Consider the following 22,117-nt stretch of genomic DNA (forward strand, 5'->3'; position numbering starts at 1 on the left):
ACAAAAATTGCACCCTCGTCGAGTTGCAAAATAATCCCCGAGCTTGATTCCATTCAAGCGCCGATATGTCACGTAGGCCCCCGAATCCTGCTGCTGAGCGCGCGGCGCAAAACACGCAGACCATCAAGAGCCTGCTGAAATTGGAGGGAAATAAGACATGTGCGGATTGCAAGAGAAATAAACGTAAGCTGGACATTGTTTACTTTGGTATCTTAAATCAAAAGCTAATAGTGTTTTTGCGCAGATCCGAGATGGGCAAGCTGGAACTTGGGTATCTTCATTTGCATAAGATGTTCTGGCATTCATCGAGGCATGGGAACACATATCAGCAGAGTCAAATCCGTGGATCTAGATGCCTGGACCGACGAGCAATTGCAGAGCGTTTTGAAATGGGGTAATTCAAGAGCGAACAAATACTGGGAGGCAAAGTTGGCACCAGGGCACGTACCGTCGGAATCGAAAATCGAGAACTTCATCAGGACAAAGTACGAGTCTAAGAGATGGGTTATGGAGGGACCAATACCGGATCCTTCAACTCTCGATGCTGAAGGAGATGATGATGTGCCGTTGAGTCTGGTCAAGGAGAAGCATGCAATTGAGCGATCGACTTCACAAAAAGCTTTGGGAGGACAGGCCGCTGGGCCTTCGCAAGTAAGGAGAGCGCAACAGCCAGATCTGTTTGGAGACGATGCTCCAGTGCAAAGGGCTAGCTCTGCGGCTGCAGTTCCAGCGAGACCGCCTCCAAAATCAGAGCCAGCTCCTCCCAAGCAAACGAAACCTGCAGACTCTCTCCTTGGTCTGGACTTCTTTGGTACTGAGGCTCCTCCACCAAACCGACCATCCAGCGCAGCTCCCACTCCAGGAGCACAATCGCGGCCAGACTTGAAACAGTCTATCTTGTCTCTATATGCCTCCGCTCCTCGACCACAGCCTCAGCAGCAACCATCTCATGCCTCACAAGGGTCATTTGGTGGTATGCAATCCCCACAGCAATCTCCTCCACCAACACAAAGCAGTTTTGGAGGAATGAATGATGCTTTTAGCAGCTTGAGCTTCTCTAACCAGGCTGCTCCTGCAATGCAGGCACCTGCAAAGCAATCTGCGTTTTCAGGCTTAGGCAATTTGTCAAGCCACCAGAAGACACCATCCCAAGTTTCCTCCCCACCTGCCAATCTTGGAGGAGGGAGCTTCTTTGATACCAAGCCTACACCAGCACCAACTCAGCCCAACCGCGGGTTCAGCTCATCGAGTGGCTTCGGTGCGTTTGATTCAGCCCCCGGAATGTCGCCTCCTCCTATCTCAAAGACAAGCTCCGGTCTGGACGACCTATTCGACTTCTCTACGCCTTCTCAGCCAGCTGCCAAGCCTATGGTCGCATCACCTACCACCCAACACTCGTCAGTCTTTAACCTCTCACAGCCCGCCCCAGCACCTCCACCCAAACCTCAGTCCCCACCAGCAGCCTCCAGCGGGTGGAATAATAGCGATGCCTGGGGATCGAACGACGCATGGGGTTCTACAGCAAAGACAAGTCCTACATTGAGCAAAGCAGCACCTCAGTCAGCAAGCACAGGAGATTTTGGATGGGGCGCCGGAGGAACATCATTGGCAAATCAAAGTATTGTTCCAGGTGGCAGTGGCGGATTTAGCACAGGAAGCAGTGCGCCGCCGAAAGTGAGTGCAGATGACGATTTCGGAGGCTGGAGCAGTGCTGCACCTGTTACGCCAGGAGCTGGTACCACCACCCAGGCGAAATCAGCATATGGAGCGAGCGAGGATCTGTTTTCCAATGTTTGGGAATAAAGCGAGCGGGTGATATCGAAAAGTAGATCGCATGTGGATTTCTTTGGTAGAAAGATACCTGCCAATCTATGATTTCCGCATACACGTCCTCCAGATTCATGTTCAAATGCAAGGGACCACTGAAAAGTGCCCCCGCTCGAGGACTTCGTGACAAATAATATATTTCGCTCTCCAAACCTAACGCCCTTGCTATGCTGCAGTATGTTTTAGGTACAGTACAATACAATAGGTATCCGCCTTTCCAAATGTACGCCCAAACAGTGTCTGTGTCCTTATGCCTTGATGCTCCATCATGCATTTATTTTCCTCCCCTATTCTACCCAGTCTTGCTTTAAACTTCCATGATCACGCCCTTTCAGACAAACAGTCCCCATATAAACCACAGCACCAACACCGTCCCAATGATTATCCCGCTCAACTTGAATATAGCGACCTTATTCCCACTTGCAGCCATCCGCCCCAATCTCCCCGCCGAGCCTTTCAGACTCGTGCTCATAGATGAGAATTTGCCAGACTATTGACCTGTTAGCATACGTACAAGCTTCAAACTACAAGTACCAACATAAATGAAACTGTGGACGCAGGAAGGTGACATTAGAAGGGCGAAGAAGAATTCAGGGGAGAAAAGGAGAAGGAAGACTAACCGTATCGTCAATAACATCTTGTGCCCTCGCATTGTCGTAGATATCTACTGTGACGCCCCTTAATGCTGTGACTTTCGCAGATAGCTCAGATAGCCGGGAGTTATTCTGGCGCTCGCGTTCGTAGGCGTCGGACATTGTGTGTGCTTTCTTTCCCGCCCGGGATGGCCTCCTATCCTCTTCGTGATGTGGGTATTGTAGAATTTGGATATAGGCTTGAAAGCGTAGGTTGGCGCAGGAAAGTAGAGTTGTATGGCAGACGTGTAATCCAGGCCTGGGTTTGGCTTGCGCACGTAGAGGGTTAAGGTTCGGGGTGAGGTTGTGGTTGTTGAACTGGATTCGGAGGGTATGGAGACGGGGCTGAACAAGGCGGAGAGGGTCTTGTTTCACTTGACGGAGGTAAATCTTCTTTGTCGCACAGGTACGCTGGGGCGCCCGAGCTTAGAATTGCTACTCGCGAGCGGAGTGACTGATGGCAAGGGGGGATACGTGGATGGAGGCAAAGTCAAGTGAAGAGAGTTGTATGGATGAACTCTGTGCATACGCGGAAGTCGTCGAGTGAAGTCGAGCGAGGTCTGGAAGAGAGTAGCCTTAGTCGGCCCTAACAAAGTCCGCGTGGAGAAGCTGGCTCAGCCACACTCGTGGCTTTTCTGGCGACATCATCTCGATCATTTCTACACCTTAAATTGTAAGCACAGACGGTCTCTTGGTAAAGTCATCTTGCGGTCTGCGATCATTGCTCACAAGTAAATATTATTCACATACCGGGCCCTCATCGCTCTTGGATTTCTTCTGCTTGAGGTGCATATTCAGGCACAGGAAAGGCACCCACCGGCATTGCATTCACGGCAGAGCTGCGAACCCTTGAACGAACATACGCCTCCGGCGGATCTTCTTCCCTTAGAGCCGCAAACTTACCCCACCAACCACCCTTGACCCTATCTCACTCGCAACACTCTTCGAGAGATTTCACAGTCAGCGCAACAACCAACCTATTTCTCCCTACTTCCCGGATCGTCGCAGGTATTTTCCGCAGATATGGGTCTCCATAATCCTCTTCCCTCGTCTATGGCGTGTAAGTACTCGAATTAACTCTGGATATGTAAGTGCCGGAACAGATAGCTGACTGACCTGGCCTCCTCCAGCGGAATGTAAGAAATGTGGCAAGATTCTGGCTTCCTTCGTCGACCCTCGCCAGGCTTTCGGTCCAGATAAGATCATTCCTCCTCAAGTTCTCGCAAATGCAAAGGTACGCCACTTCTGCGCAGTTCTTCGTTCTCCCGAGCTGCTTAAGCTTCCCAACCTATGACATAGCTAACCGGAAGCTTAGGGACTTGCGATCCTCACAGTCATCAAGGCAGGCTTCCTCGGCTCAGGACGATATGGAAATGGGGTCGTGGTTGCGCGCCTTGCAGACGGCACCTGGAGTGCGCCTTCAGCTATTGGAACCGGTGGAGCCGGATTCGGCGGGCAGATCGGGTTCGAAATCACAGACTTTGTCTTCATTTTGAACGATGCCGCGGCCGTACGGACATTCTCACAAGCTGGTTCTCTCACTCTCGGCGGCAATGTTTCTATAGCTGCCGGACCAGTAGGACGTAATGCTGAAGCTGCTGGTGCGGCGAGCATGAAGGGCGTAGCAGGTATCTTCAGCTACAGTAAGACAAAGGGATTGTTCGCTGGTGTCAGTTTGGAGGGAAGTGCTATTATTGAACGGCGAGATGCAAATGAGAAGCTCTACGGCCAGCGCTTTACCGCTGTTCAGCTCCTCCAAGGATCTGTCCGTCCTCCGCCAGCTGCACAACCACTTATGAGTGTCTTGAATTCGAGGATATTTGCTGGAATTTCTGCAGCAGATGATGCTACATATAATGATATTCCGGTGTACGACGACAGACATGACGATGTAGTCTGGGAAGGCAGGAGAGGGAGCGCATACGGAGAGGGTGTTCGGAGAGATCGCACAGGAAGCGTAAATCAGGATAACGACTACGTATACAGCGACAGGCCGAAACGTGCAAGTACTTGGGCGGACGATATCTACGACCGTCCCACTGGCAGTGCTGCGAGAGTAAATTCCTTCAATACTGGTGCAAGTACTATGTCCGGGCGGGGACGTGGAGGTTTCGACGACGACTATGTCTACTCAGATAGTCCGCGAAGCCCAACAGGTACGGTAGGAAGTGGTAAAGTCGGACCAGGAAGACCTTCTGCACCCAAACCTCTCTTCCAAAGTAAAACTGGTTCTCTCCGCGATAACGAGGCTGTGGCTTTGTTTACTTTTGATGGGGAGCAGCCGGGTGATTTGGGATTCAAGAAGGGCGATATTATTCAGGTCACGAAAAAGACTGAGAGTACGAATGACTGGTGGTAAGTTACTTTCAGAACCATTCATTTCTCTGCGCGCCACTAACATTATAACAGGACTGGCATCAGTGGATCCAGAACCGGAATCTTCCCAGCCAACTATGTCGAGATGAAGAAATAGATTCTTCCACTGTCACCAAAATAATGTCAAATCTCCAGCCATCTACCATTCATTTCTTCCTCCTTCTTATCCTCTCTCTGCGGTCGCACCTCCGCATGTGAGTTACAATCAGCATCCCCAATTAGTTTGGCTACTTTAATCCCTTTCCAAGCTTCTGGCGGTACTTGCGTTTCTAGCAAGCGAACGCAATGCAAACAAATTTTACATCCTTTACGTACCTGCTATTTCTGTTCGTGAAATCTGATAGCGGGAAAATACAGGGTGGAGTCGTTGCATATGACGAATGGCGCCTGGTGTTTACTTGCTTGTTTGCTCGCTCACATATTCTACGTCATGCGAAGTTATTATACTGGGTGGCCAGCTAGTTTAGTGATTTAAGACGATTTGGTTGATACACTTTGGAAGCACTTTACGAGATATTTTCGAGGAAGCTTTTTGATTAGTAGCGAATGAAAAGTAGTTTTCGAGCAAGTGTTAGCCCGCCCAATGGTTCTTGCCAAGATAATACTGAGATTAGTGTGGTTTCTGTGTACTTTGCCTGATGTTGACATCATGATTGGGATTGGCAACCTCGCAAGCGAGAGTGGATCTGGGGCAAAGTAAACAAAGCAAAGATCAATGCATAATTCACCAAAAAGCTCCCCTACGCCGACCAGAGGAGTCGAGTGTCCAAGCTAAGCCTATTTCTACAATTCAAATATCAAACGAATTCCCATGAAATTACAAATCCAAATTCCATCACCTCAAATCCGAGGAATCACTGTAACCCACCCGAGCCCAACCGCACCACACACCTACCTCAACCCACCCAAACCCCTCCTCCCCCTCTTCATCTCCCTCTTCTTCATCTCCCTCCTCCTCATCTCCTCCCTCCTCCTCCTCCTCCTCCTCCTCCCCCTCAACAACGCCGCCTCCACCACCGGCGCCAGCCTCGCCCCGGGTAAAAATCTCTCCCCCTCAACATTATACACATCCGCTCTCCTAGCGTTAAACTCCCTCTGCAGATACATATCGCCTGTTACTTTAGCGATCCGGTCTGAAGCGTTGCGGATAGCGTTCATGCGCGAGATGTCCATGTTGGCTGCGAGGGCGTAGGGGTTTCGGAGTCGGAGTTCGCGCTGAGTGGATATGGTGGGTTGAGAGTTGGGGGTGGGGTGGTGGGCGAAGAAGGTGTTTGTTTGATGGCCGGGAGGAAAGAAGGTGGATCGCCAGCTGTGGGGGAAGAAGGGTTGTGTTAGTTTTGTGGAGTCGCAGTGGGTATGGATGGGAGAGAATAGGAATCGACTAAAAGAATCTTGCTGGGGTGTTTGGATGTTCGAAGGCCGAGAAGATGAGTATCAGGGAAGAAGAAATGAAGAAGCTCGCAGTCTTTGACTTACAAGACAGGCATCCTCTCGCCGCCACATAATGCTGTATCTCGTTCTCATAATAAGCACGTCCAACCGCCGTCGCCGGCGGCTCTGGAAAGATATTCAAGTCCATAGGGTTGTATCCTCTCTGACGAGGAATCAGCGGCACAGCAGGAACATCATACAGCTCTCTTGCCTTTTTGGCAAGTGCAGGATGATCAGAGTGGAGGTATATCGCTACCTTAGCAGCAGTAGTATAGTTCTGGTTATTGTGCGCGAAATCACCATGTGCAGGATCCAGACCAACAGTCTCGTAGTTCAGCTTCGCCATATCACCGCATGTAGGACATGAGTGGAGATACTTGCCTCTTACATCCCAGTAGAGAAAATGCACTTCAGATGGAGTCTGTGGGAGTCTTTGCAGTGGGGTTCTACGATGGTGCTGCCAAAACCTTTGGGGTCTTCGCTTTTACCTCGATAATATGTCTTGTTGCAAAGGATACATCTCTGGCATTGGAAATCGCACCCATACTTCAACTTGCAATTCCATCCTGCATTGATAGGACAGAATTCAAACAATTTGGGGGCCACATTCTTGTAGGAAGATGGTGCAGGCGGTAACGTATCGTCGTCGCCATTTTGGAAAGGCCGAGTCGCTTTCTGATGGAACTGCGCAGTACCTTCTTGTACCCAATCTGGCTCGGCAGAATTTGTACTGTCGTATAATCTACAAAGTGAAACTGAATAAGCATGCTTCTTCAAGGCGAGATTTCAAGATTCTTGAAGATGCTGCTCACTGCCAAAGCCCTTGATCTTATTGGATACCGTCCATACTGAATCGGGAATTTTGACAGCTTACTGATAAATTTGTTTTTTAAAGTTCACTGGTTAGTAAGAATAGCTCAAACATTTGGACAAGTTGGTACTTCAAAGAGAGACGAAAGCGTGGTCGAAGTTTTCAGTATCAAATCAGGTGCTCGCAACGGTAGCTGACCTCTAACAGCCCTGGTCGACAAAGAATGAGCCCTCATAGCTCTTTCGTCCTCCTCAATGAGGGACTTGACCTAGCCATTTGCTCTAGGCTCATAATAACGAAAGGGGGGCACTCACCAAGGTCTTTTCCCCACCCAATCTCTCATCAATCTGAAATTCCTCCTATGACGATTGACCAAACTCATATCCTGAAAGATCTTGAAAACAATGTCTTCCAATTCTCGATAATCATTATTTCTTTCGCCTTGTTGTGGGGGGTCAAATCCTCCGTTGAAACATTCTATGCTGTAGTCTGCCTCCCATTTCTGGTGCTCAGCAAAAGATTGCCCGTCGAGGAGCGAGAAATGTTCTGTTATGAGTCTAATCATTACTCGGATCAACAACCTCCGTCTGGTTGTGTAGAAGAACTCAAAGGCAGCAGCAATGTGATGTAGCTAGTTGTATAATATGAAATTGAGGCTTGGAACTCAGCCAGGATAGCAGGGCTGTGGGGCTGCTGAATGTTTTTCATCGGACTTTTCCCTTTTGTTTAGCAATTGAGATCTCTTTATTGTTTTGTTGGATATCTCGTGTTCAATGCTGCATGAAAGGAAGGTGTGCAGTATCGATCAGGTAGTCATGCACAGAAAGCGGAAATCATGCTCCATGTACAGCAATGTTAACATGAAAGATACCAAGTTGCAGCCGAGTCGCACTAAAACAGACAGCATCAAGCACCACCCAATGAACATCAAGTACTAGATCACTTCACACGCACAAATGACAATCAGTTATAATTTCCGAAGAAAGATTTTCTATTAAGAAGTACCTGCCATCTCAGCAGTATCAAAAACGATCGCTCGCAAAAGTCCAATCTCGCAGCCTCTGAAGAACGCCACCGTCCATCTATGAACGCACACCAAACCGAGTCATTTTGTCGCGCCGCCTCGAGAATCAAAAACATATCAAATAGAGACAAAACCACAAAAGAAAGAACCCGCATCGCCAAAGCCGAAGAAGCGACCCCAATGTCCCTCGCAGAAGAAGATAAAGTACAAGCAAAGAAGATGTTCAACCCAGGGCAACCTTCCCTCCTGGCGCTGAAGATTCTTGGTCCAGAGCAATCACTTCCCTGGATCGTCTTTCTTCCCCTTCCGCAATTCTTATGGTGGTCTGTTCTTCGCCTCAATAGCGATCAGTAGAGGGTGTAGCCGCCGTCGATGATGACATTGCTGCCGGTCATGAAGGCGGATGCGTCGGATGCGAGGAGAACTGCGAGACCGTTCAAGTCGTCAACGGCACCGAGGCGGTTCTGTGGGGTAAGGGACTTCCAGATCTTCTTCTGGGCATCGAGAGCTGGGACGTTGTTGAGTGCGGTGTCCATGTAACCGGGGGAGATGCAGTTGACACGGATGTTGAACTTAGCCCACTCAGCGGCCAAGGACTTTCCGAGCTGGATGACACCAGCCTTGGAGGCGTTGTAGCAAGATTGTTCTTGTGGGTAGTTGACAATCCCACCAGACATCGAGGCGATGAAAACAATGGATCCAGGCTTCTTTGCGTCAATCATGTGCTTTCCAACTGCTTGTGCCATCAAGAATGAACCAGTCAAATTGATGTCGATGAGGCGGGTCCACTTCTTGGTGTCATAGGTCTCGGCTGGCATGTTGGAGCTATGTGATCATTAGCTTTGCAAATTCATCGCAGAAAGAGAGGAACTTACTCAGCAATACCTGCGGAGTTGATCAGGACATCTGGAACGCCGTATGCCTTGACCAATGCGTTGATCGACTCGTTGATGGCGTTCTCGTCACGAACATCAACGTTGTAGAAAGCGACTGGGACAGTGTCACCAGTCAAGGCGTGGAGGGATGCAACAGCCTCCTCTCCGAGCTGTTGATTGGCATCAAGAATGATCAGAGCCTTGGCTCCAGCCTCTGCACAAGCCTGAGCCATGCTGTATCCCAATCCACGAGCACCACTGAGAAAGAAGAAGTCAGTTTTAAATATTTTTTGAATGATATTATGAGAACGTACCCAGTCACAACAACCACCTTGTCCATCAAGGACATCTTCTGCATTGTTGGTGGGAGGTTCTGGTATGTAGCCTTGCTCAATGGGCCAGACTTTTCGATGGTGTTTTGATTAACCACAATTGTTGATCTCTCAACTGATCCATCAGCGTAGGAGCTGTGCTTGACCTCAGTGGCGGCCACAACATCTGGTGCTGGCTCATTGAGGGGAGCGGAGAAAGTGATGGGTCTGGCAGCTCTGAAAGCAGGAGTAGCAACTCTGGCGGCGCGAGCCGCGCGCAATGCAGGTCTGGAGAACATGATTATGGTTTATATTTGTTGGGTATCTGGGAAAGTGTGAAAAAGTTCGAAGGTGTTTGTGGTCTTGATATTGAAGATCGGATTTCGAGTGTTTGTTTGTGGAAGATGATGGTCTTGAATGTGAAAGCTGGTCCTTAAATAGTTCGAAGAGAACGCCTGAACGAGAGTCCAGATGATCTTCTTAAATCAATACGTTTGTTGTGCCTGATTGGTATTCAATGACCTCGAAAGTGCAAATGAATGGCCTAATTGGGGTTTATTTGGTCTTTGAGAATGAATTAGCGAGCTGCTCTCTCCGACAATGCAGATTCACTCCAAGTACAACATCGCACAGAACAGGACAAATGAATGAAACTTGTAGCCATACAATGAGTTCTCCTTCAAAATTTCAAGACAACGTCGAACAGGTGAATGAAGTGACGAGATGCTGACGCAACGTAAGGGTATCCGAAAGAAATGCTGATGAGGAAAAAGCCGAAGTATATATCGAAAAGATGCGGCAGAAGAAGCCCAGCTCTTGGTCTTTCCTCTTATTAAATCTCAAATGGAGTTGTGCAAAAGTCGTTTCCTTCTATTCCCAAAAGTTGCAAAAGTCTAGCAAGGGCGGGCAAACAAGCAAACAAGTCTAGCGAAGTAGCAGTTCTTTCTTTTCGTCTATTCGTTCTGGTATTTCTGTGCGAGTCCCCTGCAGATATATATGCTCGAAATGGGCAAACCGGTATCGCCGAGAAGTTGTCAGATGGGGTTGATTGACGGAACAGTCAGTTGTTTCGTAATTTTTCGTCAAAGTGTCAGTGGCGTTGCAAAAGCAAAGCGTATCCTCTAAAAACAAACGTCATTCAAGTAGAGACGAGCGGAGCAAGAGCAGCGAGTTAAACAGAACCTGTATCTGAAAGCGAGCAGTGGAATAAGTACGGATGAGCAAGAGAAAGGAGGGAGGGGAGCAGAGGTTTTTCTACAATTTTTCTGGCTGGACCGTCACATATCGCCGCTATCCGTCAGATTACAGAGCACGCTGGGCTTGGCTACCCTGCGCCTGCAAGGTCACACCAGGGTAGCTGTCGTTAGCGGCGACGTCCGTGCTACAGTGCATGCGTTTAGTGTGTTTAGCGCATGGAGTCCCTGTAGCCAGTCCACTAATTCCACTATTGGCGCTCCGGGTCCAGGATGCTGGGTTCCGGGAGATGGGACTGAACTGGCCAAGGTCAAGTGCCAGGTGGCCCCTAAAGCCCCGAAGAGGCCTAAACCCTCTAACCTTTTTCTAAATCTGCTCCAGCTAAGTGCGATTTTCAGAGATCTTCAGGGTTCAGGAAGAGCCCCATTTTGTGCGTGGGACCTGAATCTGCCTTGATGAAGATTCTGTCTTGGTGTTTTTATTTGCTCGTTCAGGCAGGTCTTGAGCTACCCTGAGCATTTATCACTACTATTTGCACACTGTTGCTGCTGACCGAGTCCGTGGGGGTCCCTTCAATCACCTCGCAATATGTCGACTCCTGTGAGGCGGTGTGAGGCGGGAGCTGCATGTGATGTCCATGGAAATCTCCCATGGTCCAGCCCCCCCAGTGTTTCTCAACGCTTCCCCAGGTACGACCGAAAGGGGTACTGGTACCTCCGATTTCTATTGCTAATGGGGAAAGCTCTGTGCGGCCGTTCAGTGATCAGCTGGACAAGTCTGCACTTTCGAGTGGCCCAGACGGCTCTCGAGGGGTCGAGAGGTAACCTCGAGGCAGGTACCACGACAGGGTAGGGCTGGTACCCAGCGACCTAGGACAGGCTCTGGGGGATTTGTTGTCTCTTCTTTCTTTAGAGCTGTCATGTCACAGAACGGGGAGATCAAACCCGAACGATAGAGAGACTCCGGGTGCGGCTGGCTAAGTGGCGAACTGCTGCCGATAAAGAGTATTTTCGACTTGTGAAAAATGGGGTTGAGACATGAAAGCGGGCATCGAGGAAATTGATATCCAATTTTTAATGTTTTGAGGACGTCTCTGGTGCGAAGTGATCAATATATCAAAATGATTGTTTCCAGCCACAAGACCAACGAGAGCCTCTCCTTCACACATGTGGAGTCGTCACGATTCAGCAGCCTCGCCTGAACCGGAGGGATCTGATAACAGTGCATGCATGCATGGACGAGGCAAGGCATGGCTGCGGGCCGGGTTCAGAGTGGGATTTCCAGCAACTTTCGTTTGATGTGCAAAACAACCTGACAAGACCGAGGACCACAAGCGAGGATCTCCCACGAAGTGTGTCCGTGGAAGCTTGGAAGCCCGGAAGCGGCATGAGAGCAGGTGGAGAGAGCAACGACCAGTGGATTCAACAGGCCAAGAGTATCCACTGTTAGGCAGCGGCATTGTCCCCATACGCCTCATCATAGCTCCAGTCTTCCGCACAGAATGCATTCGCTCCACAAGCTGTATTGCAGCAAAGCTAGCAAGCTATCATGGCGGTGTGAGTGAGAGCTTCGAAGTCCTCGAAGTTTCAAGAGGCAATCCCACGTTGGCAGCATAATATTGGCACTGGCATTCCGCATTGGCCTTGCTGCAAGACAACGGCTTGTCATCTGATGCGAAATAAAATTACGGGCTCGTCAACTTGCTTTTGCGATCCTCGACCACGCCGACAAGGACAACACAACAGTAACACAACTGCACAAGTCACTCCTGTCCCATGGCGTTTGCGTCAAGCTTCAAGGGGAGCGAATGGCCGAGTGGCTGCAGGCTAGAGAAGCTAGTAACGGCACTGATCTGACGGCGTGGGCGTGGACCAGGTGTGGGATTATTTATGAGAGATGCGTGGGACGAAGAAAATAGTAGTCGGCGTTTATCACGAAAGGAGCAGAGCGAAAAGCCATGGCGGAAGGAGGAAGATAAATCACCGAATCAGGCACTCCGAGACAGTTGATTGACTATCAATTCTCCTATGAGAAGACAACTCCCATTTCAAAGTCAGGGCACAGCAGAAGGCTGCATATCAAGAACGATATCTTCAGCACATCTATCTTGGGGTTATCCGCCACCCTCATCCATCCTGCCACGCAACCATCCTCTTCTCTCTTACAGTCCCAAATCCTTGCATCAAAGAACCCAAGCAGCGCACAAAGCTTCTAGAAAACATTACCAGCCGGCTTCCGTTCCACAAGGAAGGTTAGTCCCTTGACACTAGCACCGAAAAAGTCTGCAGTGTATTATTTTTACATTATTTAAGCCTTCGCCTTCCCAATTTTTTCGCCGTAAGGAGGCTAGACGTGAACCTGACTAGGGCTGAGATGTGCTGTGCCGTCCATGCACGCCCTGAAGTTTAGCGACCGTCACTCAAGCCAAACTTGTCCCGCGACGAAACGTGCGGATCTCACCATAGACACTTGTCTCGAGACGGGGATAGCTTTTCCTTTGTTTGCCAGACCGTGGTGTTCGGAGAAGGCTGGAGAGGTTGCTTTGGAATGAGTGCGTATCTGGTTACTTCATCATAATTCCATCCCACCTCATGGAGTTCTTTGGCCTTCTGGTATTCATGGCTCGGAAGACTCTAACAGAGTACGGGACATCCAGATCATAAGAGGCAAAGTTGTCGTGACATGCAAACTTATCAGGTCAGCAAAATACTCCAAAGATAGCACTCGAGCCACTTGAGTGAGGAGGGTTTTACTTCCATCGCCACCTAGTACTCTGCCTACCCCGAGAAATCTCCTCGATTTTCTTCGACCCCCTGATTACTATCCAGCCGTAGCACGTCATGATCTTGCTGACTGTTCCTTTACCTAAAGCCTATAATTTCATGAAGATTTTTTTTCTCTGTATCCAGAAAACTTGAGTCTGAATCTATCAAGCTCTTGGCTTGCAGAATTTCTGGAGCATGCAGAAGCTTAAGAGTGGAAGGAGATGCGAGGACAACGGACAACGGGCAACTCTCCAATCGGCATGTCTCCTGCATTAGGCGAGGGCTTAGCTTGAAATGCTGGACGTCCGAATGCACAATGCTTCTACACCGCAAAGTCGCGTTTCTATCCCAATGGTTTCATTGCAAGGAACGGACCGCAAAGCTCCCCTTTTGATCGAATACTCAACGGGAAGGGTATAGAACAAACGAATAACTGTGGTATAGCCATGTTTCCAATCTCGGCACAGAAATGCTCTGTGTACGCTTCAAAGTCGGTTCAGGTAACGGGTGGCGGTCGAAGAATTAGAAAACCTAGCCTTCACCGTTGCAAGGCGGGGACCATTTGTTATCTGTTCCCGGCTCGTCTGCAGGTACATACATACATAGTGTGTGTTTGGCGTACGTCGAGTCGAGTCACCGCTGGTTTTCTTCAGGCGGGGAAATGTGTCCGGGACCGCTACAGATTACTTTCAAATCTGACATGAATCAGTGCTATGCACTTTTTGACATACAAAATACGTTATGGAACTTGCCCTTGACAAATGCCAGTGCAACAATGAGAAAGCTCCAGATAACCGCAGGTTTTAACACAACTTTAGCTGTGACAGCCCAGCTTGATCTTCATTCATCACTATTTCATTTCAGTAGGTTTCTTGTGATTTTCTCCTTATTGTTTGTGGTTCTTTTGAAAATCTGTCGATCAGTGTGCTCAAATCACCAAGCTTTCTTTTCGATTATCATGATGCCTTATACTTTCCACCGACCGTCTTCTAGCAGCTCCTTCACTTCAAGTCCTAGCATTAGAACGATCAAAAGACTGCAGAATTGAAAGAAATTCCCTCAACCATCAAGATCAAAACCTATACTCCGCCACTCCCAAAAACCTCCTCACAGCCTCCTCATTCAACCCCTCCAAATCAACCTCATTCGTAAACCTCCCCCCCTCCCCAAGTCTCCTCCTCATCTCCCCCAAATCCTCCCCCACCTCCCCATCAGCAAAAGCATACATCCTCCCAAACTCCCTACTTATCTCCACCACCTTCTGCGTCCTGGGCCTCCTCATCTCATCATACACCGCAAACGCCCTCTCCACCTGTCTCAGCTCCGACACATGCTCAAACAGCGCTGTCAGCATCGCCACATCTTCAACTGACTGCGCTGCTCCCTGGCCGTTGAAGGGCATAGTTGCGTGTGCTGCGTCACCTAGCATACATATGTTTCCACGGGAGTAGAAAGGCGCGTGGTCGTGGTCAGCGAGTTTCCAGTCTAGGGTTGGGTTACGTAGGGCGAGAGCCAAAATATCTCGAGCGTCTTTAGTCCAGTGCGTGGAATCCTCAGGTAAAAACAACTTCTTCTTATCTTGATGAGAAGCCCCATCCGTAGTCCCATTTGTCAGTCTAGTCTGCTGCGACTTCTGAACAACCGTCAAGTTTAGCGTCTTCCCGAAATGCGTTGGTATCGCATTCATATACCCTCCATGGCCACATAAAATCGGGACGTAAGTAAGCAGATTCGGATTCAGCTCCCGCACTTCCTCAGCGGGTAAGGCTCGTGCGATCCATTCCCAGTTATCGTGGCATTTGGGCTCAACGGCAGGATGATCTGCGCCGAGGAGATATTTCCTGACAATGCTGTGTACGCCGTCACATCCGATGACAACGTCTGCTTTTGCTGTACTGCCATCTTTGAATGTCAATGAGATACCTTGCTCGTCCTCTTCGATATTCTCTAATCTCTTGCCCAACTTCACCACTCCCTCAGGAGCCAGACTCAAAAATCCCTCTAACTGCTCAGCTGGTCAGCTCACAGCATTCATCAGTGTCCGGAATGAGAACAAAGAATTTCCCAGGACCATTTTTCAAAACACCGGGCGAGAAAAGCTAACAACTCACCAAATCACACCTCGCAACCGTCTTCCTCCCCCTCGCCTTCCCCAACTCCGCCAACAGTACCGGCCTCCCCTCCTCCCCACCAACCCCATCAGCAACCAAAACATGCGTCGCCATCTCCACATCCCTCTCACTCATCAGCGTCGCTCTGCGAAAATACTCCGCCTGCAATTCCGGATCGATGAGTGCAAGTGCACGCATCGCGTTGCCGTGGAACGCAAGACCGCCTCCTATGTCGAGATACTGGGAGGCGGCTTCGTAGACGGTGATGGTGAGATTTTGATTTTGGTTTGGGTTGTTGAGGGTTTTTGATTTGGAGAGCCCGCGGGCGAGGCAGAGACCGGCGATGCCGCCGCCGATTATGGCGATGTTGATTGTCATTATGACTTGTTACTTTGTCAAAGAGTAAGATTTGATGACGAGTCTTGGAAGTTGAGGATTGCTGGGCTCTATACGATATATCTCTGACTGAATTTCCTAATTTCTTACTTCGATAAAGTGGCACAGCGAGTAAAAGAAGGATTTACGTTTTGAAGAGCCATCCTTGTTGCTTGATGATAAAGTAAGGTTTTACGTGAAATCGAAACGCGTAAACACTGCTGATTCGCATGTTCGGATTAGTGGTATTGTCGTAAGTCCTTCTAACGTCAGCGATTAACGCCTCTATTGATCGAGCTAACCGTAAGCGAGCTGGGGTTGAAGCCAGTTGTTTCGTCAACTCCACTTGACAGTGTAGTGAGAGATGAAGATAAATAGATATTGTAGATTGTCTTTGGTCAATGAGAGCGCATTCAAGTCTCTGATATATACGTTAGAAGCTGCTTCAATTCGTTCAAAACTTCATCATCAGGGTTCAGAGGTGCTTTCGCAGCGTTGTTCGCTCCGCCAGTTGCTCAATCCACATTGGCAGATCAGAAAATCACCAGTGCCAATTAAACGAAAAGAGGTGGAAGATAGGTACCCAAGGCTACAAGTCATTTTTCTTGTCTTCTGATGAACTAACTACCCACCAACCACAACTTCCACGCACTTTCCACTATCCATCACCGCCTGCATGTTCCTATGAATTCACCTCCCTGCGCATGAAACAAAGAGCAAATCAAAGCAAAAGCAAAGTTCTTTTTATTTTAATACAAACCCACGCAATCGCATCGCAACGCAAATATGCAACGAAGAAAAGACGAAGAAATTCCACGCTTAATCGTACGACCGCATATGAATGAACGCAGCACCAAAAGAGAAGACGGTCTTGTGAGACACTTTTTTGCAGGTCCATCCATCAATCCATCCAATTGTCCGATATCTACTTCCGTCATCATATGCCCACCTGGTTCAAAAATTGGATGAAACTAATCCCAGTTGTCGTTTCCGTTCGCGGCATAGCCTTGGCTACTGCCATTGCCATTGCCGTTAGATCGACCGCCACCTGAGTTGTTGCTGAGGCCTTCTTGGACAGCCTTGAGGACGAGGTCCTTGGCCTTCTCGACGCCCTCTGCGCTACCTAGAATCTCAATGGCTTCGCCGCCAGCTTGATCACGAGGAACGGTGATCTTGCAGCCAGTGGCTTTGCGGATCTGGTTGACTTTGCTTCCACCTTGACCGATGACGAAGCGATAGGTGCTAGGATCGGGGAGGATAAGGTAGCCGGCGGTGGTGTTCTTCAAAGCGGATTCAATGGCTGCGGCGAGAGTTGCTTTTGCCTTGGTGACGTTCTCAGAAGGGCCGCGAAGGATCCATGGAATCTCACCATCAATAGTAGATCCAGAATTGTTGATGATGTTCCAGATGTGGGCATCCTCGGAAGGCTCATCTGTTTGGAGGGGGAGGTTTGTTCCACTGCCACGAATGTTGGTTGGTGCCTCTGGCTTTGGTGGGATCTTGTGGCCTGCGTGGTCGACAGTAACTTTGTGATCGTTACGAAGTCTTCTGAAGAATTGTCCATTGTCCGCAATGGTGTGGTGGACCTTTCTTGGGACCTGGACAGTCTCACCCTCTTGATCCTTCACTATGTTCAAGATATGATTCTTGGCTGCCTCGACATCTGATGGTAGGCCAGTGACCTTGATCGCGCTTTGCTCGCTTCCCTGTCTTGGGATATCGATCGATACCTTGAACTTCGACTCGAGATCCTTCTTCGTCTCTCCTCCACGGCCAATGAGCGAGCGATGCTTCTCAGTTGGTACATCGAAAGACTCGGTGGTCTGGTTTTCACGCTCGGAAACGATCTTTTGCATGGCCGCAATGATCTTGTCTACAACGTCTGCCTTGCCCTCAACCTTGATGACATTTCCATCAGACTCAGCCTTGGGGAACTGGACCGTTCTTGCAAGCTCCCGACGGTCGTCAGATCCTCCAGCACTGACGACAATGTCACGAAGAGCAGATCCTGCGAATGTCAGTAATGCTCAGAAGTATGGTTCGGGAAATACTAACCTCCAGCGCCGATGAGAGCTCTATGGTGTTTCTTCTCCACCTCTAAAGTCTTTGTGACAGTCGTGTCAAAAACGTCTCTCTTGGCGTCGATCAACTTTCGTGCTTGTGCCACTTGAGATGATGTGCCCTTGATCACAATCTCGACACGTGTGCTTGGGTCCTTGATATCTCTGGCATTTGGAATCTCAATTCTGGCGCCAGTGGTCTGTCTGATCTCGTCCATACCACTTCCACGCTGACCGATCAAAGACGGAATCTGACCAGCTTGGACAGAGATGGCGGCGGTATGTGAGTTATCCCTGAGATATTGGTAGAGGTTCAAGAGCTCATCTCTGGCTTCATCAGCTCCCTTCTTAGGCCCCTTCACGGTAACCTCGTCAGGCTCTTGCTCGCGTCTAGTAGGCTTTCGGCCAGCATCGCTCGCAGCATCGGCGTTTGATTGATCATCCTTCACAGGCTTGGCAGATCTTGGGAAATGTATTTGGACCTTGTACCGTGTCTGAAGCTTGTTGATCTGTGCACCGCCAGCACCAATCAGCTCACGATGGAACTTAGGATCGATCTTGAGGATATATGTTGCCTCATCGGCCCATTGTCGACCGAGTGCTGTGATGTGTGCCTTAGCAGCTGCGGCCTTGGCTTGTGGGCCCTTAAGCTCAACAACTCCATCGTTGACATTGATTTCGACATCGAACTTGTCGCGCAAGTCCCGAATATTGGCACCGCCCTTTCCGATGAGTTGATTGGCATGCTTTTGTGGGAAGTCGAAAGTAGTGGTGAAGCCACGCTCTTTCTCATCCTCAATGGCTGTGGCAACAAACGCATTGACCTTCTCAGCCAACGCCTCAACGGCAGGGGCTGGACCCTTGAGGGTCACGATAGTACCTGCATTAGTGACTCGCACAGGGATTTGATCTGCTTCGCGATCTTGCTGCTCCTTTTGGATGAATCTGCGCAACTTATCGTGGAAGCTGAAGACGTTAGCTAGTACAACTGGTCTCAGGTTGAACAGAACCTACATCTTTGGTACATCAATCGATGTTGAGATAATAGCGGCTTGCTTGCTGATGATATCCAAAATATATTTCCGAGCATCCTCCAGACCTTGCTTGAATGCCTTGATTTCCTCGGTAGTGGGGGTATCTCGGGGAACTTGATAATCTGCGCTCAGACCAGAGTCACCCTCGAAAACGAGGAGAACTGGAGCACCTTGCTCAGAAGCATCTGGAATAACGACATGAACACCGTACTCCTTCTTGACACGGGGAGTAATGTCTCTCTGAATATGGCGGTGGAAGAATGGGTCGATCGGTACAGTGGCCATACGGGAAGGTGGATGAGCTCCGAGGATCTGGTTGATCTCGTCCTTGGCACGGATACCGCTAGCACTGTCTCTGAAGTAAAGTTCCCAAGCACCGGCACCATCGTCTAAGATTGGAGTGACGATACTGGCCTTGTGGAGTGACTCAAGTCTCTCGATTTCCTTGCGATCACGAAGGTATTGAGTGACATTGCGAGCATGCACACGAGCACCTCCGGGGGCATTTCGAAATTGTCTCGAGACGTCCAACGAAGAAGAATTGATACTTGATGCCAAGTCAGTGGCATATTCCTTTGCAGCCTTGAGCTTGTCAGCTGGACCAATGAAGGTGATTATATCTTCACCATCATCGGTTGGCAGGATGATAGCACATTGAGTCTCGCCAAAGAATTCCTCTGGAGTTTTGCCTTGTTGACCGATGACATATTGATGTTGGCCCCGATCAATACCAGCATATTGCTCAACAGCCAGTCTCTGTCTCAGCTCCTGGGTTAACCTCTCAATCTCCGAACGTGCAGCTTGAACCGCAGCGCGATCACCTCCGAGTGTGATGTGGTTGTCGCCGAAAGCTGGAAGAAACTCGGCCTGGCCAGGACCAGCTTTCCGGGGAGGTGGTTGAGAGGTCCAAGTGTGATGTGGGGGTACTCGAACTTGAACACCATGCGACTCCTCAAGCGAGCTTGCTGGCCCAGCAAGGAAGGGGTAAAACTCGGCTGGGATGGTCCGCAGTCTTGTGTTGATCGCAGGAGTTCTCTCGTTTGCAATCTTAGCAATCTCTTTCCTTGCCAATTGAATAGCAATTGGGTTCCCCTCAACAACGATATCAATCATGTCATCATCTTCATCGCCTCCTTGTGGCATGTCTTCCATCTTGGGCATTTGAATACGAGCTCCGGTTGTCTCTTGTAGACCCTTGATTGTCGATCCCTGCTTTCCGATGATATGGGCTCTAGCTGACTTTGGGATGGAAACTTTGGAGGACGACTACGGACTGTCAATATTGTCCCTGAGCGGAGAATTACCTGTGACTGACCTTAGCACCAATTTGAGCGCCCAAATCTCTGATTGCCTGTTGCTTGAGTGCCTCCTTTTGATTACTTGTCTCTCTGAACTCCAAGATGCCATTCTCTCCCGTCCGCATTGTCAAATTTGTTCTCAACTTCTTGTTGATATCCTTGATAATATCTGGCATTGGCTTCTTGAGCTGGTTGCGAGGTAGAACTTCGTTCTTTTGCAAAACAAGTCGCGGAGCCTGGATCTGAACTGCCGGTGTTTGTGACGAGCCTCTAGGGGTGTTCGCACCGGATGTTGGCGTCGCAGAGCCATTGGTTGGGCTTCCATTACTGGTTCCATTAGCAGGCTTCCCACCCCATCTTCCAGCGAGGACTGGTGCTTGTGCAGGCTTTGGAGCACCTCCTAAGCCAGGGAAAGCTGTAGTAGAATGTGGGTCCAACACTGGCGTATTCTCCTTTCCTGAAGGCGCATCCGCTTTGCGCTTTCCTGCTGCCTTGGCAGACATCGTAGCAGGCCATTCGCTTGCGGGTGCTGGCTCGTCTAGATCTTCGAGGACGTGTGTTTCCGACAGAGGCGCGGGGGGGTGCTTCAAGTCGGATTCGTCGACGACTTCATCAACGCTGGCCTTCTGCGCAATATGCTTCAGTTGAAGTCTTTGTGCAGCAGAAAGCTGCCCGCTGCCATTGATACTGTTCTCAGCAGACATATTGGGCGTTCGAGTTGTTTAATGCAAGTGGAAGGCAATGTATAGTTCGGTCTCAAGGCTTATCCGGCAAATAAGAAAACCTGCCCAATTGAACGGTTAGTAAGACTGTAGATTCTGGGAGCCTACGTGTAGAGATAAGATGGAGATTCACTTACCAAGATAACGAAGGATGAACTGGTGAATTGCGAAACCCAACTATCCCGTTAACAAGAGTGACGTTTAGAGGCCACGAAGTCGAAATCCGAACTAGACTTGTTCTAGTTTCTGGAGAGTTGCATTAAGGGCGACGGAAAGGCAGATTCTGTGTGAACAATTGAATGTGCGGGGAAGATGCAGGGCTCATGCAAGACGCCGTTGGGATTTGTCTGAAGGGAGAGGTGGTGGTGACAGGAGAGAGATCGAGCAGCTTCTGGACAGACTGCAAGTGGTGGAAGCTCTCCGATACTCGAAGTGGAGTGGAAATAAGCGAATGCTCCACCACGCCGGTCTGGATCCTGAGGCAGTGAGAGTGGGTGAAAGTGACACCGAGGAAGAGACGTGAAAGGGGGAGGGCGCAGATAAATATTTGATTTTGCTCTCATCCATTCAATGTCACCTATTTCTATTGCTTAACACAGAGAATGTTTGCTTGCCAGCAACAATAAACTATCTGAACGGCACGTCGTCCCTTCAAGGTGCCACATTCAATCGGCTCAAGCCACAAGCAGAGTGGGGCAGGCTGGGAGGTTTCCATTTTGGGTTGGATATCATGTGATAATTCTTTCTAAAATGTCCAACTGGGTAACTTGATACCACCATACTTGGTCGACTTAGGAGAATTCGATGGTCTCCCACACAATTGAATGCAGGCTGCTTTTCACCTTGGTGGCTGGCATTGCACGGTCTTGATGAGTTCCCCAGAAAGCTTGGGTCAAGGCTTAGAAGCTGGGGCAGCAAGACATGGATGAAGACTCTCAATGTTTCCTGGGAAGTTCCTGGAGCAGTAGGGCATATCGAGGGTACTAATTCAGCTGGCTCACCTCTTCTCTTGGGGGTCTGATACCAAAGGCATTTACCTCCGAGTGGCACGATTGTGATTGATGCTTTTGACGTTGCGATATTCAGGTAATATAGTAGGACATCTTGCTCGTGAAGCGGAAGTCCACGATGAAGCCAACGGGGTCAAACGCTATGTAATGCAGCCCAAGCTTCCGATGTACGAAATAATTACCTGCTAGACCGACGCACTGCACGAAGGCCATTGTGGTTAAACGGAATCAGGGACGAAAAGATGATTGTTTTTGGGACCC

At 49.4% G+C, this 22,117-nt stretch overlaps 8 protein-coding genes across 9 annotated transcripts; 2 read left to right on the plus strand and 6 right to left on the minus strand.

Annotated features, from left to right (window-relative positions):
* Nucleotides 1-65: 65 nt before the first annotated feature.
* On the plus strand, nucleotides 66-1,803 carry ONS95_011553 (uncharacterized protein; the record flags this gene model as incomplete). The annotated part of the gene is made up of 2 exons (XM_058505179.1): nucleotides 66-183; nucleotides 245-1,803. 2 exons carry the CDS (start codon nucleotides 66-68, stop codon nucleotides 1,801-1,803), a joined length of 1,677 nt encoding a protein of 558 aa, XP_058359736.1.
* Nucleotides 1,804-1,967: 164 nt separating this feature from the next.
* Nucleotides 1,968-3,069, minus strand: ONS95_011554 (uncharacterized protein). The gene is made up of 2 exons (XM_058505180.1): nucleotides 2,448-3,069; nucleotides 1,968-2,317 (listed from the first exon to the last, which is right to left on the minus strand). Exons 1-2 carry the CDS (start codon nucleotides 2,580-2,582, stop codon nucleotides 2,159-2,161), a joined length of 294 nt encoding a protein of 97 aa, XP_058359737.1. The 5' UTR covers nucleotides 2,583-3,069; the 3' UTR covers nucleotides 1,968-2,158.
* On the plus strand, nucleotides 3,070-5,670 carry ONS95_011555 (uncharacterized protein). The gene is made up of 3 exons (XM_058505181.1): nucleotides 3,070-3,519; nucleotides 3,590-3,693; nucleotides 3,775-5,670. Exons 1-3 carry the CDS (start codon nucleotides 3,483-3,485, stop codon nucleotides 4,816-4,818), a joined length of 1,185 nt encoding a protein of 394 aa, XP_058359738.1. The 5' UTR covers nucleotides 3,070-3,482; the 3' UTR covers nucleotides 4,819-5,670.
* A 56-nt stretch (nucleotides 5,671-5,726) lies between these two features.
* Nucleotides 5,727-5,942, minus strand: ONS95_011556 (uncharacterized protein; the record flags this gene model as incomplete). Its single annotated transcript, XM_058505182.1, has 1 exon — nucleotides 5,727-5,942. The coding sequence occupies one exon, from the start codon at nucleotides 5,940-5,942 to the stop codon at nucleotides 5,727-5,729; it is 216 nt and encodes a 71-aa protein (XP_058359739.1).
* A 274-nt stretch (nucleotides 5,943-6,216) lies between these two features.
* Nucleotides 6,217-6,612, minus strand: ONS95_011557 (uncharacterized protein; the record flags this gene model as incomplete). The annotated part of the gene is made up of 1 exon (XM_058505183.1): nucleotides 6,217-6,612. One exon carries the CDS (start codon nucleotides 6,610-6,612, stop codon nucleotides 6,217-6,219), a length of 396 nt encoding a protein of 131 aa, XP_058359740.1.
* Nucleotides 6,613-8,448: 1,836 nt separating this feature from the next.
* Nucleotides 8,449-9,586, minus strand: ONS95_011558 (uncharacterized protein; the record flags this gene model as incomplete). The annotated part of the gene is made up of 3 exons (XM_058505184.1): nucleotides 8,449-8,926; nucleotides 8,977-9,234; nucleotides 9,291-9,586. 3 exons carry the CDS (start codon nucleotides 9,584-9,586, stop codon nucleotides 8,449-8,451), a joined length of 1,032 nt encoding a protein of 343 aa, XP_058359741.1.
* A 4,487-nt stretch (nucleotides 9,587-14,073) lies between these two features.
* ONS95_011559 (uncharacterized protein) lies at nucleotides 14,074-16,078 on the minus strand. The gene is made up of 2 exons (XM_058505185.1): nucleotides 15,358-16,078; nucleotides 14,074-15,251 (listed from the first exon to the last, which is right to left on the minus strand). The coding sequence occupies exons 1-2, from the start codon at nucleotides 15,733-15,735 to the stop codon at nucleotides 14,319-14,321; spliced, it is 1,311 nt and encodes a 436-aa protein (XP_058359742.1). The 5' UTR covers nucleotides 15,736-16,078; the 3' UTR covers nucleotides 14,074-14,318.
* Nucleotides 16,079-16,194: 116 nt separating this feature from the next.
* Nucleotides 16,195-21,425, minus strand: ONS95_011560 (uncharacterized protein). 2 transcript variants are annotated; one of them, XM_058505187.1, is made up of 4 exons: nucleotides 20,984-21,425; nucleotides 18,807-20,908; nucleotides 17,788-18,758; nucleotides 16,195-17,740 (listed from the first exon to the last, which is right to left on the minus strand). In XM_058505187.1, exons 2-4 carry the CDS (start codon nucleotides 19,985-19,987, stop codon nucleotides 16,704-16,706), a joined length of 3,189 nt encoding a protein of 1,062 aa, XP_058359744.1. In that variant the 5' UTR covers nucleotides 19,988-20,908; nucleotides 20,984-21,425; the 3' UTR covers nucleotides 16,195-16,703. The 2 variants fall into 2 exon arrangements, with proteins under 2 accessions (XP_058359744.1, XP_058359743.1); XM_058505186.1 differs by having other exon boundaries at nucleotides 18,807-20,092; nucleotides 20,142-21,004.
* Between the last annotated feature and the right edge of the window lie 692 nt (nucleotides 21,426-22,117).

Source organism: Cadophora gregata, assembly GCF_030347475.1.
Source record: "Cadophora gregata isolate MNR1 chromosome Unknown scaffold_5, whole genome shotgun sequence".
In the NCBI taxonomy this organism is placed as follows: domain Eukaryota; kingdom Fungi; phylum Ascomycota; class Leotiomycetes; order Helotiales; family Ploettnerulaceae; genus Cadophora; species Cadophora gregata.

Bases quoted from the DNA above. Each gene is read 5' to 3' on its own strand.
- ONS95_011555 (XM_058505181.1), top strand. From the start codon at position 3,483: ATGGGTCTCCATAATCCTCTTCCCTCGTCTATGGCGT. The intron at 3,520-3,589 runs GTAAGTACTCGA...GGCCTCCTCCAG, and splicing joins TCTTCCCTCGTCTATGGCGT to CGGAATGTAAGAAATGTGGC. The intron at 3,694-3,774 runs GTACGCCACTTC...CCGGAAGCTTAG, and splicing joins AAGTTCTCGCAAATGCAAAG to GGACTTGCGATCCTCACAGT.
- ONS95_011560 (XM_058505186.1), bottom strand. From the start codon at position 20,828: ATGTCTGCTGAGAACAGTATCAATGGCAGCGGGCAGCTTTCTGCTGCA. The intron at 20,093-20,141 runs GTCAGTCACAGG...GACAGTCCGTAG, and splicing joins GCGCTCAAATTGGTGCTAAG to TCGTCCTCCAAAGTTTCCAT. The intron at 17,741-17,787 runs GTTAGTATTTCC...TGACATTCGCAG, and splicing joins AGCTCTCATCGGCGCTGGAG to GATCTGCTCTTCGTGACATT.
- ONS95_011559 (XM_058505185.1), bottom strand. From the start codon at position 15,735: ATGACAATCAACATCGCCATAATCGGCGGCGGCATCGCCGGTCTCTGC. The intron at 15,252-15,357 runs GTGAGTTGTTAG...CCAGCTGAGCAG, and splicing joins CGGTTGCGAGGTGTGATTTG to TTAGAGGGATTTTTGAGTCT.
- ONS95_011554 (XM_058505180.1), bottom strand. From the start codon at position 2,582: ATGTCCGACGCCTACGAACGCGAGCGCCAGAATAACTCCCGGCTATCT. The intron at 2,318-2,447 runs GTTAGTCTTCCT...ACAGGTCAATAG, and splicing joins AAGATGTTATTGACGATACG to TCTGGCAAATTCTCATCTAT.